Source organism: Anolis sagrei, chromosome 1, assembly GCF_037176765.1.
Source record: "Anolis sagrei isolate rAnoSag1 chromosome 1, rAnoSag1.mat, whole genome shotgun sequence".
NCBI lineage: Eukaryota > Metazoa > Chordata > Lepidosauria > Squamata > Dactyloidae > Anolis > Anolis sagrei.
Window position 1 is genome coordinate 252696898 of NC_090021.1, and position 15413 is coordinate 252712310.

General features: G+C 40.2%; 1 protein-coding gene across 2 annotated transcripts in view; it reads left to right on the top strand.

Annotated features, from left to right (window-relative positions):
* The window catches only part of AMPD3 (adenosine monophosphate deaminase 3), a 49705-nt gene that overhangs the window by 4626 nt on the left and 29666 nt on the right, over window positions 1–15413 (top strand). Inside the window, exons 2-6 of one of the 2 annotated variants that reach the window (XM_060766974.2) lie at window positions 1533–1758; window positions 3318–3513; window positions 7071–7236; window positions 8162–8381; window positions 8759–8888. In XM_060766974.2, coding sequence (XP_060622957.2) covers window positions 1533–1758; window positions 3318–3513; window positions 7071–7236; window positions 8162–8381; window positions 8759–8888 — 938 coding nt within the window. Of the gene's footprint in view, window positions 1–1532; window positions 1759–3317; window positions 3514–7070; window positions 7237–8161; window positions 8382–8758; window positions 8889–15413 lie in introns of those variants that run through there. The other variant, XM_060766980.2, reaches the window with a different exon arrangement.

Sequence of the window (15413 nt, forward strand, 5' to 3'; positions counted from 1 at the left end):
GAAGAGAGATGTTGACAAGCTGGAATGTGTCTAGAGAAGTGCAATTAAATGATCAAGGGTCTAGAGAACAAGCCCTATGAGGAGCAGCTTAAAGAGCTGGGAATGTTTAGCATGCAGAAGAGAAGGTTGAGAGGAAACATGATGAGGGCCGTGTATAAATATGTGAGGGAAAGTCATAAGGAGAAGGGAGCAGGCTTGTTTTCTTTTGCCCTGGAGGCTAGGATGCAGAACAACAGCTTCAAACTACAGGAAAGGAGATTCTACCTGAACATTAAGAAAAAACTTCCTAACTGTGATAGTTGTTCACCAGCGGAACTCTCTGCCTGGGAGTGTGGTGGAGGCTCCTTCTTTGCAAGCTTTTAAGCGTAGACTAGATGGCCATCTCTTGGTGGTGATTTGAATGCAATTTTCCTGTTTCTTGGCAGAGGGTCAGGCCGGATGGCCCACAAGGTCTTCTCCAACTCTATGATCCTATGATTCTATGAGTGTGTATGAGCTCCAGTGGATGCAGTTAAATGAGTATTGACCAGTGCTGCCCAGCTTCATTTGCTTCAGTGAGAAATAAATTCCGTCCCACATCCATTATTTCTAAGGCTGTTACTTCCACAGCAAAATTAATTCATGAAGTCAAAATGTTGAGTCAACATACATAATACCATAAAATGTATTTAAGGTGACACAACTCAGCTCCAGGTGCAATGCTTTTCCCAAGTGACACTGCCGCCAATACTTTGAGAATCAGATTTGGTCCGGCTGGGAGGTGAGTACCTGATGAAGTGGTTCTTCCATCATGCATTGGACTTCATACAGATAAATCTGGTTCATGTTCTCCACTCAATCAAGATAATTCTGATTGTTAAAACTGACCTTTCTTCAAAGATGTCCTGCAGTCCAGAGGTCGGTGCCATGTTGGTTCTGTGTGCACAGCAAGGGTCTTTTCCTTTGCTTCCTTAATGGCAGCCTTCCATGCTGCTTGGTAATTACAGGAAGCTTCAATTGTGATTTCTAGTCAAGCTGCAAGGACTTCCTTTTACAGACAATAGAGAGAGCCCCCTCTGTGTGCCTTCATCTTTGCAACACAACTGCAGATGCTTGGGATTATATTTTCATATCTTTAGGACTTGAATATAAAAAGATAAAGAAAAACAATGGCATCTTTGGGTCTAACTGGTTCATTCTAGCATGAGGAACAGAGAACTGTGACCTTGAGTACTAGAAACAAGTAACTGCACGATAACAGGTCAAATTCATTACACATATTGGTATATTTGGAATCTTCCCTGTCAATTTCAGAAATTCTTATCAAATTGTTTTAATCTCCAGAATCGATATTGCCATGTAAAGCAAGCATGTTATAATTTAGGGCTGAATGTAACAAATTTAGAATTAAAGATAACCATCGCTTTTTGCCGTAAATTGTGACAGCGTGTAAGTTTTATAAATTTTAATGCACTTTGAAATAAATTGAATAACAAAATGCTGACGACCCTATTAACATTTCTCTCCTATTCTGTGCTTTCCTGTCTTCTTAGCTGAGATGCCTCGACAGTTCCCCAGGCTGAGCATTTCTGAGGTCGATGAGTCAGTGCGACTTCTAGCTGAAAAGGTTTTTGCCAAAGTTCTTCGAGAAGAAGACAGCAAAGATGCCTTATCACTCTTTTCTGTGCCTGAAGACTGCCCTATTGGGCAAAAGGAGGCCAAAGAGAGAGAGCTGCAGAAAGAAATGGCAGAACAACAGTCTTTGGAGACAGCCAAAAGGTTTGTTTAGTAGCTATGTAGCAGTGCATACAATGCTTCTGAAGCTCTGCTTTGCTATTGTAATTGAACCAAGAATGTATAGACCATATACATGGTAGTCCATTATGAAACTATGTTATCCAAAATGTTGGAACCCCCTCCCCTTATTGTTTAGATTTGATTTTGCCCAGTCTTCAAATCAGGAAATGTATATTTTATGTAAACATCATGTGTTATGCTGTGGTATGTCATTGAGGGCCCTTCCAGACAGGGCCCTATATCCCAGATTCTGATCCCAGGTTTTCTGTTTATCCTAGATTATATGGCAGAGCGGACTCACATAATCCAGTTTAAATAAGAAAACTTGGGATCAGATCCTGGGATATAGGGCCTGTCTGGAAGGGCCCTTAGAAAGGAGAAGCTTGGTAGGGAGCAAACTAGGAATCTCATTTATCCTCACACACATGCAGATGCATACAGTAGATGCCAATTACCACAGGGCTCATCTGGCATTTCCTCTTCTTCCACTTTCCCACATGATCCTCCAACACATATCATTTTGCTCATTTGTTGTTTGCTACAGAAGGCGCATACAATGGGCAGAACCTGCCAATCTGCAATTATTTCAAGCCATGTGTGCAGGATGCTTTAGCACAGAGTTTAATAATGCAGTCCTGAAGAAGTGGAAAATTGACATCATCCCATAACATGTTGTTTTCTGATTATGTGTTGTTTATAAGCCCTAACAGAAATAACTAATAAGTTGATCACAAAATTACTTCTTTAGAAATGAGTATACAGTGTTCCCTTGCCGCTTCGTGGTTCGCTTTATGCGGATTCGCCATGTCATGGTTTTTTCCTTTCCCCTCAGCCTCCTCCTTCTTGCCACCTGTGCTACTCCCAGCTTTGGAAGCCCCTTGGGCTCTGTTGATGGCGCTGCCAGGCCAGTCTGGCAGTGCCATCAACGGTGCCCAAGGAGCCTCTGAGGCTGGGAGCAGCAGCGGCGAGGAGGAGGAAGAGGCCGCCATCGAGTGGGCAGAGTGTCTATTTTGTGGATTTTTACTTATTGTGGGGGCTTCTGGAACAGAACCCCCATGATAAGTGAGGGAAGCCTTCAAAATATATCTTATTATAAAATTCTGGGATACATTTGAGAGGCTTGTCAAATTATTTTACAATAGTGCTGTCAAACTTCAATATAAACTTGACAACCCAAATACCTTTTCAGACAGTGCTGTTGACTTGATAGTTTAGAATTAAAGACATTCCCAATGTGTAACATTTCTGCCAGTGTGTCCTTGTCTTGACTAATATTTCTGCAGTGCCTTGTTTTACAATACTGTGTTTTTACAGTTACTAGTGAAATTCATCCTAAACATTTGTTTTCCATTTCACAAATATTGCTGTGTTAATTTTGTTGTGTTACAAGTTGTTTTCTGTAATATCAGTTAACTAGAAATACAGAATTCAAACAAGGAGAACTGTGTGTCATTCTGCTGATGGTTTTCTAGAGCAGATGCTTTTTATTGCCCCAGATAAGTGTCTGGTTCACTTAAATATTGTATGCTATGGATATCTAGGAAGAAAAGTTTCAAGATGATTCGATCCCAGTCCTTGTCATTACAAATTCCATCGCAGGAATGGAAACCTCCATCAGCCACTCCAGCTGTGTCTCCTCCTACTCCAGTTTGTCCAGGTTCTCTACAGACCATCCAAGGGACATACGATGTACCAGAATTTCAAAGAGTTGCAATTAGTGGGGATTACTGTGCTGGGGTAAGGAATCAATTTTCCTTGATTCATCTTTCAGAGAAAAAAATGAGAAACCTATGTTTGGGTATATATTCTATTTGGTGTGATTGTATGTAACACGTTTGTCACCCCTTGGACCACCAGTTTTAATTCATATACATAATAAAATTATTGTAGAGAGGTCATACAAAATAGTGATTTATTTTCAAAGGCTTTCATGGCTGGAATCATTGGGTTGTTGTAGTTTTTTCAGGCTGTATGGCTATGTTCTAGAAGCATTATCTCCTGATGTTTCGCCTGCATCTAGGTCCTCACAACCTCTGAGGATGCCTGCTATAGATGCAGGTGAAACATCAGGAGAGAATGCTTCCAGAACATGGCCATACAGCCCGAAAAACCTACAACAACCCAATGATTCCAGCCCAAAATAGTGATGTGTTTGCTATCCAGTGCAGGCTCAGAAGGGATTAAATCAACTTGACTGCTTTTGCGAGGGAGTCCCATAGCTGAGATGTTGTTGCTAAGAAAGCCTTGTTTCCTGTAGATACTAGTTGGGATGCCCTACAGAAACTTGGTTGAAGACTTGAAATTGTGAGCATATTCATATAGAATTGTAGAGTTGGAAGAGACCATAAGGACTATCTAGTCAAACCCACTGCCATGCAGGAACACACAATCAATGCACCCTGATAGATGGTCATCAAGCCTCTGCTTAAAAACCTCCAGAGAAGGAGACCACCACACTCTGAGGCAGCATATTTTACTGCTAAACAATTCTTACTGCCAGGAAGTTCTTCCTATGGGAGGTGCCAGTCTTTCAGATGCCATGGTTCCATGCTGTTCAAGGCTTTGCTTGTCAAAACAAGCATCTAGAATTCAGCTTGGAAACAAATTGAGTGTCAATATGGTTGACATCAGACTGCTGTTATGTGGTCTTTGGCAGCTACAATTTATATTAGCTGTACCTTTTGAATGCTTTCCAAGGGAGCTTAGTGTGGCACGCTTTAACATTCCTTTATGTAAGTAGACAAAGAGTTTTCCTGGATACTTCCTTGCTGTGTTTTTAAAAATGATACACAATACAGAATAGCTTGTATTCCAAAGAATTTATTTGGGAGTCCTCATAAAGGATTTCTGTGGAGAGAGATAAGAGAAAATACCTTGTTTCTGTTGTTTATTATTTATTTACCATATTTATACCCCACCTTTTTCACCCCTTAGGGCAGAGTTTCTCAACCTTCCTAGTACCTTGACCCTTTAATACAGTTCCTCATGTTGTGGTGACCCCTACCCATAACATTATTTTCATTGCTACTTCACAACTGTAATTTGGCTACTGTTATGTATTGTCATGTAAATATCCGACATGCAGAATGCATTTTCATTCACTGGACCAAACTGGGCTCAAATACCCAATAAGTTGGGGGGATTGATTTTGTCACTTGGGAATTGTAGTTGCTGGGATTTATAGTTCTCCTACAATCAAATAGTATTCTGAACTCCACCAATAATGGAATTGAACCAACCATGGCCCACATGACCTACAGAAAATATTGGAAGGATTTGGTGGGTATAGTTTGGGAGTTATAGTTCACCAACCTCCAGAGAGCTCTGTAGGCTCAAACAATGATGGATCTGGACCAAATATTGGTACAAATACTCAATATGCCCAAATGTGAATGGTGGAATTTAGGGAAACTAGAGCTTGACATTTGGGGGTTGTAGTTGCTGGGATTTATAGTTCACCTACAATCAAAGAGCATTCTGAACCCCACCAATGAGAAAATTGGGCCAAGCTTCCCATCCAAAACCTCCACAACCAACAGAAAAATACTGTGTTTTCTGATGATCTTTGGCGACCCCTCTGTCACCCCCTCGCGACCTCCCCAGGTGTCCCGACCCCCAGGTTGAGAAGCGCTGCCTTAGGGGACTCAGAGTGGCTTACATATATAGGCAGTGAGTCGATGCCCCATAGACATACATCAAGTGAAATCAAAACTTGATGGAGCAGGCTTGATAGCGATTGCAATGTTTACGTGAACTGCCAATGGACAGGCTCTGACAAAGTTTTGGGATGCTGAATTGGACTGGATTTAGCTAAATGTTTGTTAATAATGTTTTAAAATGGATTTTATTTAATGTGTAATGTTGTGATATATTGTGCATATATTCTGTATGTGTTGGCATGGAATTATTGCCGTTGTAATCCACCTTGAGTCCCCCTTCGGGGGTTGAGAAGGACAGGGTACAAAAGTTGGAAATAAATAAATAAATACATACATTAAAACAATCACTAAAAATATATCAAAAGCCTTGGCCTTTGTAACCCGCATCAAGTCCTTCGGGAGATGCTAGCGGGGTACAAATAAAGTTAATGATAATAATAATAATAATAATAATAATAATAATATCAAATGCTAAAACCACATACTTTCTTGCTGGCCTTCAGCAGAGAGCACATTAAACAGAAGAATAATCCTGGACATTACCTTGATTAACAAACCTGTGCATACATCCTTTGGTGATATTCAGTGGTTTTGTTCCATTTGCACAGACAGGTTGCTTGTACTTGAAGTGTGATCAGTTTATATTACATGCTATAGTGGAATGGATAGAGATAGCTTTATGGCAAATGTCTTCAAATCCAGGTAATTCGTCAGGCAGGTTGATGCAAAATTTATCTCTACCTATCTAATAGCTAACAAGAAGAAGTAAGCCTTATGGGAATCTCTTTCAGGAAGTTCTCATGTGGTCTGATAGGAGTGTTGATCGGAGTCCAAATAATAGTTCATATCCAGGATTATATATAACCACGATTCTGGAACATGCACTTAATTTATTACAAGAATTCAAGATGCAGCTAAATGCATTGACACCATACAACTGTACTTTTACCTTGACTGAAATGTGCAGCATAGATTCTGCATGCAAGATATATATGCTCTTTGGTGTCACATAAACATAAATATTAAAATATTAGAGAGTTACACTGACAGTTGTGGAAATAACTTCTTGTGCAATGGAACATGAAGGAATCCCCTCCCCCTGTATTTTATTGCATTCATAGTATCTGTCAGGGAGCAGGGTGGAGGGGTGGGAGTAGTAACTACTCATAGACAGGTTTTGTGATTTGAAATTGCCTGCACTTTCTCTTGGCTACAGGCGGTTTAAATAGCTTTTGTATGCCTAAAGGCAAAGATCCAATCACTGCAGGTGAGGTTAAAATAGGGACATGAGTCTTGGGCTCTCTGAAGTATGTTCTGATAAAACTGGCTTCTTTAGTTTCCTGGGCCCCTGAGTTGGACTGAAAACTTGTAGGACCATCCTAATGCCTCCTTATATCATAATCAATGGTAAGGAAAGATGGAGGTTGTAGCACAATAGTGTCAGGAGAATTGGGAATGGTATTGCTCAGACATGAGTAAATCCCAGGATGTGTAGGTGACAGCCAAAGTGATATTAAAGTGTTGTGCGGTGTGAAAGAGGTCTCAGTGAGAATATATTTCCTACTAAATGTGTTTAGGACTAGGGGTTGTGGTAGCTATCCTTTTCACAATTGCTTATATGATTTCCCCCTTCAGGTTAGTGTTGATGATTACGAACAGGCTGCCACAAATTTAGCAAAAGCTCTGCTTATTCGGGAACAGTATTGCCGCCTTGCTTGCCATCGCTTTCCAAGGACAACAGCACAATATTTATGCACAATGAGAAATGAAAAATGGAAAATTGAAGATGAGGTACTCCCAGGTAAATGAGCTACAGTTTTAAAAAGCCCTTTGTGTTATGAAAACACAAAGGTTTGTTTACTAATGTTCCTACTATGACTTCTTGGTCTATAGCATCATTTTTGGCTTTTAAGTGTGGCCCCTTCCACATAACTGAATAAAATCCCACATTATCTGCTTTGAACTGGACTATATGGCAGTGTGGACTCAGATAACCCAGTTCAAAACAGATATTGTGAGATTTTCCGCCTTAATATTCTGGGTTATATGGCTGTGTGGAAGGGCCCTATGTTTCATTGTAGTGGATTTGTTGCAGCTTATTAAGGAATCAGGCTACAAAGATCTTTTAAAACAAATTTTGAAAGGCCAGAATTTTGTTGGTAACATATGCAGGGATAGGTTGACCAGTATATATGATATGTTTGTAACTCAAGCACAGCCTGTAGATCCAATCCTCCCACAAGCACCATATACCTCCCACAGTCTTGTTGAATGGGGCACCATATACCAATGTTTCCACCCTCTCTCCAGCGATCTGTTTGGTGCAACAAACAGAACCAGGATCTCTTTTGTAATTCCTATTTTCACTGGAAATCACTGTCAGGGGAGGCTGATGGAATTGCCAGTATGGTATGCTCCAATTAATAGGAGAATAGGAGGACAGCTACTTTTTGTAATACAAATTCAAAGCTATTCTGAATGTGTGGAGTTAAATTCAGAGTATTGTCTGTCTTATGGACATAAGGTTTGGCGCTAGTGAAAGCCAGTATAGGATATTGAATTTCAAAGCTAAATAACATTGAAGTGATCAGAATAATCCTCATAATGCAATAATATAGTTTTTCGTAATTTTCATAAGGTTGCTATATGGTAGATTTAATTTTTCTTTCGAATCTTGTGTGTAAGAAGAATATTGCTCAAACAAATGGATTATATTTGTTTTACAGATTTCCATCCACCACCAAAAGAACTTCAGGATCCTTATAATCTTGATGATTCTCCTGGGAACTTGGATTATGTTTTAAAAATGAAGGAGGGTGTTGTCTTCGTTTATGAAAACAAAGAAATGATGGAACTCGATAAGCCATGGAGTTTGCCTTATCCTGATCTTCAGACATATACTCTCAACCTAAGTCATGTGCTGGCTCTCATTGCTGACGGCCCAACGTATGGCTTTGTTTTACCTTTAAAATTTTTATGGCATAAGGTGTTGTATACAATCTGCAGCATTGCTAAAACAAATGCTGTATCTATTCTTTTTAGTTCTGGCATGCATTGTTGTTGTGTGCCTTAAAGTAATTTCTGACTTATGGCAACCATAAGGTGATTTATCTCAGGGTTTTCTGGAGCCCAGGGAGTATGACTTGATCATCCAGAAGGTTTTAATGGCCGAGCAGGGATCCAAACCCTAGTTTCCAGAGTCAAAGACCAACACTCCAATTACTGCACCTTGCCCCTAGCTTAGGAGAAGGCCCCACAGTCACTAGATATAATCTCTAGCAGTTTATGACTACAATTACAATATAATGTTTCTCTTTCCACAGGAAAACATACTGCCACAAGCGACTTAATTTTCTAGAATCTAAATTTGGTTTACATGAAATGTTAAATGAAATGTCTGAACTTAAAGAACTGAAGACTAATCCCCATCGGGATTTTTACAATGTGAGAAAGGTAAGTGTGAAATAGTTAAAGACGGAATTGGCTAAAATCCTTATAGGAAATTACATTTTTCTAACTTAGAGTTACACTTCCATAACTACATGTTCTTTATTATTTTCTATGGAGCCCCCAATTTAGGGAACATGTAGGAGCATGAAAGTCTCTCAGTGGCCACTTAGTCGCAAAAATCAAGTTTGTGCCATATTCTACCCAACATCTGTTTAGATATTTAGATATGCTGTCATATCATGTCCCAATATTTTTCAAGCTAAGCACACCCAGATCCTTAAGCTGTTCTTCACAGGACTTGCATTTTAGATTTTTTTTCCCCATCCTGGTCTTTCATCCTTTCATCCTTTTGAGATACTTCAGCTTGTAAACATCCTTGTTGAATTCTGGTGCCCAAAACTGGACACAATATTCTAAGTGAGGATTTACTGTGTGGTCTGACTTATTTGTCCTAGTCATTATGTTCTTGTTGAGGAAGCCTAAAATTGCAGTGGCTTTCTTTTTTTGCTTCATCACACTGTTGACTAATGATGTTACGAACACAGTTATAGATACATATAATATACTTCAGAGATTTTCATGTGGAAATGCAGATACATCTCAGTTAACAAATTAGATATGAACTTGACTTCTTTAATAGAAACTTTGGTCCAGAGATAAGGATAACAAGGATAGACCAGTGATAGGTTCCTATGCCCAAAAAACAAAAACAAAAAAAAAAACACCTGTTCAATATGTTGCAGCAAATGTTTTCATCAAAACTGAGCAATATACACATATGAAATTAATTAATTAAGTCAAGTAAGCATTATATAAGTAAACAGAAATATTTTGAATCTTCTAGAGTTTCTTCTGAAATATTTCTAGGGATGGCCTTTTATTTCACTTTTCATATGATTTCCATTTTGGTGGCCAGACATATAGATTTATGCTTAAAAACTAAATAGGACAAAAGAAAAATGTTTTTGCTGTGCATGTATGCTCAGTAAATGATTTTGGAAGCAGCTGTTGTTTACCTTGCCTGTTGTAAGCAGGCACACGGGGAATATAGGAGGAATGGCTATAGTAGGACTATAGTAGGACTATAGTATAGTATAGTAGTATAGTATAGTATACAACACTATAGTAGGACTATAGTAGGACTGCTCTTTCCCAGTTCAAATTTTATTCCATTGTCTTTTCTAGACATACTGCTGCAACCCAACACTGAAAGTCTGTTTTTCTCTAGCCTTTCTTCACCATTGTCTAAATGTCAAAGCTGCTAAAAATTCATAGCTATACACAAGATTGGGAAGAAAAGAGGTCTGGGCAAGTGTAATAAGTCTTTGTAAAAAACAGCATATTTGTCAGAGGCTAGACTAACTGTGATATGCCTATAATGTGCTGAGCAGAAACTAAGTGTTTCTCTTTTTCTCTTATTGAGTAATGGTATTTATTTATTTATTTATTTATTTATTATTTACAGTATTTATATACCGCTTTTCTCACCCCTAGGGGGACTCAAACATGGCAGTGTGTGTATGTGTGTGTGTGTGTAACTTTGAGCATGCAAAAAACTAATGGCTTGTTGGATCATATCCATTGGTTCATTCTTTATATTTTCTCATGATGATTATCTCGTAGCACAGAATGTCCTTTAAAACTAGGACAATTATTAGTGTTGTCTGGGGACATTTTGCACAATTACAGTTATTAGCTGTGTTCATCTTATAAATCCCATCCATTGGTATTTGGATCATAGTTATTAGTTTTTTGTATGATAAATTTAGAACTAGATATGAACTAGCTTTGTAGAGTATAGAAAAAGATACAGACCCTTCTTAAAACTGAATTGAAAATGGCTAAGCAGTACATCCCAAAGAAAAAGAAAACCAAGAAGGCAAAATGGTTGTCTGCTGAGACACTGGATGTAGCCAAAGAAAGGAGAAAAGCAAAAGGAAACAGTGATAAGGGGAGATATGCCCAGTTAAATGCGCAATTCCAGAGGTTAGCCAGAAGAGATAAGGAACTATTTTTAAATAAGCAATGCATGGAAGTGGAAGAAGACAACAGAATAGGAAGGACAAGAGACCTCTTCCAGAAAATTAGAAACATTGGACGTAAATTTCAGGCAAAAATTGGTATGATAAGAAACAAAGATGGCAGGGACCTAACAGAAGCTGAAGAGATCAAGAGAAGGTGGCGAGACTATACAGAAGATCTGTATAGGAAGGATAATAATATCGAGGATAGTTTTGACGGTGTGGTGAATGAATTAGAACCAGACATCCTGAGGAGTGAGGTTGAATGGGCCTTAAGAAGCATTGCTAACAACAAGGCAGCAGGAGACGACGGGATCCCAGCTGAACTGTTTAAAATCTGCTGTCAAGGTGATGCATGCCATATGCCAGCAAATATGGAAAACACAAGAATGGCCATCAGACTGGAAAAAATCAACTTATATCCCCATACCAAAAAAGGGAAATGCGAAAGACTGCTCCAACTTCCGTACAGTGGCCCTTATTTCTCATGCCAGTAAGGCAATGCTCAAGATCCTGCAAGGAAGACTCCAGCAATACATGGAGCGAGAGTTGCCAGATGTTCAAGCTGGGTTTAGAAAAGGCAGAGGAACGAGAGACCAGATTGCCAATATCCGCTGGATAATGGAGAAAGTTACACTTTCATAACTACATCTATTTCAGAAAAACATCTATTTCTGCTTCATTGACTATTCTAAAGCCTTTGACTGTGTGGATCATAATAAATTGTGGCAAGTTCTTGGTGGGATGGGCATACTAAGCCACCTTGTCTCTCTCCTGAGGAATCTGTACAAGGACCAAGTAGCAACAGTAAGAACCGACCATGGAACAACAGAGTGGTTCAAGATTGGGAAAGGTATATGGCAAGGCTGCATCCTCTCACCCAACCTTTTTAACTTGTATGCAGAACACATCATGCGATGTGCGGGGCTTGATGAATGCAAAGCTGGGGTGAAAATTGCTGGAATAAACATTAACAACCTCAGATATGCAGATGACACCACTCTGATGGCCGAAAGCGAGGAGGAGCTGAGGAGCCTTCTAATCAAGGTGAAAGAAGAAAGCGCAAAAGCCGGGTTGCAGCTAAACATCAAAAAAACCAAGATTATGGCAACAAGAATGATTGACAACTGGGAAACAGAGGGAGAAAACTTGGAGGCCGTGACAGACTTTGTATCTCTAGGTGCAAAGATTACTGCAGAGGCAGACTGTGGCCAGGAAATCAGAAGACGCTTACTTCTTGGGAGGAGAGCAATGTCCAGTCTCGATAAAATAGTCAAGAGTAGAGATATCACACTGGCAACAAAGATCCGCATAGTCAAAGCCATGGTATTCCCTGTAGTAACCTACGGATGTGAGAGCTGGACCTTAGGGAAGGCTGAGCGAAGGAAGATAGATGCTTTTGAACTGTGGTGTTGGAGGAAGGTTCTGAGAGTGCCTTGGACTGTGAGAAGATCCAACCAGTCCATCCTCCAGGAAATAAAGCCCAACTGCTCATTGGAGGGAAGGATACTAGAGACAAAGTTGAAGTACTTTGGCCACATCATGAGGAGACAGGAAAGCCTAGAGAAGACAATTATGCTGGGGAAAGTGGAAGGCAAAAGGAAGAGGGGCCGACCAAGGGCAAGATGGATGGATGGCATCCTTGAAGCGACTGGACTGACCTTGAAAGAGCTGGGGGTGGTGACGGCCGACAGGGAGCTCTGGCGTGGGCTGGTCCATGAGGTCACGAAGAGTCGGAGACGACTGAACGAATGAACAACAAGCAGTTGAAAAATCAGTATACAGAATATTTAACTAAGGCATTAAAAACAATCATTGTCTATGGTAGGAGAAAAGATGTAACTGGAATAACAGGGAGAAACATATTATGTTATATTTCTAGCACTAGTAAACAAACTGAAATTAAATCCAGACAAGACAGAGGTACTCCTGGTCAGTCGCAAGGCCGAGCAGGGTATAGGGTTACAGCCTGTGCTGGACGGGGTTGCACTCCCCTTGAAGGCGCAGGTTCGCAGCTTGGGTGTGACCCTGGACTCATCGTTGAGCCTGGATCCCCAGGTTTCAGCGGTGACCAGGGGAGCATTTGCACAGCTTCGGCTCGTGCGCCAGCTGCGCCCGTATCTTGGGAAGTCTGACTTGGCCACGGTGGTACACGCTTTGGTCACATCCCGCCTCGACTACTGCAACGCTCTCTACGTGGGGCTGCCCTTGAAGACGGCCCGGAAGCTCCAGCTAGTCCAGCGCGCGGCAGCCATGTTGTTAACCGGAGCGGGACGCAGGGAGCACACAACGCCCTTGCTGTCCCAGCTCCACTGGCTGCCGATCTGCTACCGGGCCCAATTTAAGGTGCTGGTGTTATCCTACAAAGCCCTAAACGGTTCCGGCCCAAAATACCTTGCGAACCGCATCTCGGCCTACGAGCCCACGAGGACCTTGAGATCATCTGGGGAGGCCCTTCTCTCAGTCCCGCCTGCCTCACAGGCACGCCTGGCGGGGACGAGAGAGCGGGCCTTCTCGGTGGTGGCCCCCCGGCTATGGAACTCCCTCCCTGCTGAAATCAGACAGGCGCCTTCCCTCATGGCCTTCCGCAAGGGCCTGAAAACCTGGCTCTTCGAAAAGGCCTTTAACTAAGTGCTATGTTTTTTGGAATGACAACCGGAATGGACTATGACTATGAGATTGATTATGACCCCAAACTAGACGAAGCGGATTTTTAGATGTTGTGTTATGGTCTTGATTTATTGTAAATTGTTGTCTTTTCTATGTTCTGTACACCGCCACGAGTCGCCCTCGGGCTGAGAGTGGCGGTTAACAAGTGCAAATAATAATAAATAAATAATAATAGTAAAGGAATACTTCTATGCTTTTGGATATCTGTGCCTTGAAATGCCAGCTGAAGTGTTATGTACTTCTATGGATATTGATCATGAATGGACTCAGGAAGACTTGCAAAAAGATTGCATAAGTGCAGTTGGGGCACAATGACCTTGTTTTTGACAGGGATGAGATGGACAGCCCCCTTTCTAGAATTGCCCTGGATTAAACAGCCTTGCTGTGGCTGTGACCTTGGCATGCAAAAAAGATTTCAACACCCAGACTGGAGCACAAGCTCAAAATAAACTAGCTACACAATACTAACAAACCTGCTTAAGTGTTAGTTGAGATATTTATTCTGACTATGTCTATTTTGTGGAGAGCTGGAAGCATGTTTAAGAGCTGAAACAAATTACTTTTACTGTAATGCTGTGATTATTCACTTCAGGTTGTTGTTTTTTAAAATAGTTAATACAAAGTGAACAGCAAATTCATATTTTATGTAGCCAATGTAATAGCAGACCTTTCTTTACTGCTATTATAGCCTGTAGTTATTATAATCTAAAAAAATGTGGACATTAAAAGCAAATATAAGCCCTATTGTAAGCAATCAATTAGAGGAATATCTTATTTTAATTTTTTTTTAATGGATGGATAGCTGGAAGCATTCAAATATTTGGGGTCTGTGACACCAATCAGCCCTGCCTAGGCTAGTTAGTCATGTGGGATTGTGAGCACTGTAAGAAATAAATACACAGATATAGAAGTCCAGAAAAGACACCAAAGCAAGCCAAGCAGTATTTATTCAAGTATTCTATCTCAATACCGATATATTTATTTTTGCAAAAATAACAGTAAAGTGTTATGAGGCAAGAAGGGAAGAGAGACTCTGTAAGCACCAGAGCAAGACAAGATGTATTCGATTGACAACTTTAAGCAGCTTTCTGTTGCTGCTACATTACACTTTTCAGAAAATTGAATTTACAAGTGGTTAAAGTTGTTTGTTAATAGAAATTCTCCTATAAATAAATGAAGCTTTATATAAGATTTCCCAATATCAAATGCTAGTTTAAGAGGATGCATTCCCACTATGAATAAACCATTTTCTGTTATCTAATGGTCACAGACACCCATTCAAAACAACCCCCCACTCTGTTGCATGTTTTGTAGTAATTTGCAGATTATCTGCCTGCAACACTAGTGTGTACAGTAGATAAAGTTGATTAGAAGACAACAAGAGAAAGACACATTGGAAAGTTAAGCAAAGCAAAACTTATCATCCTTCCAAGGTGCTCTTCTTATATATAGCATGCCCATGTTGATGTTTCATAGATATTACACTGGTAAAACGAACTGTATGCTGTGGGATGCTGAGTCCATGTAGTGATAGAAAGTGGAACATAAGTAAATTAAATAAGTTAATGCACCCCTTCATTACTATGACAAGGTCTGAAATCAATATACACACATATTAATTTTATAATCATTGACCACCTACTGCAATGCAACCTGAGCCCTACTACATGCACAATGGAGGACCTTCTTGCGGCAACACCAAAGGCACTCCAAGTAGCCAGATACTGGTCAAAGGACATTTAATCAACTACCAAGCTTGAAAATTTTGTGTTTTGTCTGTTTGTTTCTTTTGTGTTAGAAATGTAATACAATTGTCTGGTTGCCTCTGACATGATAA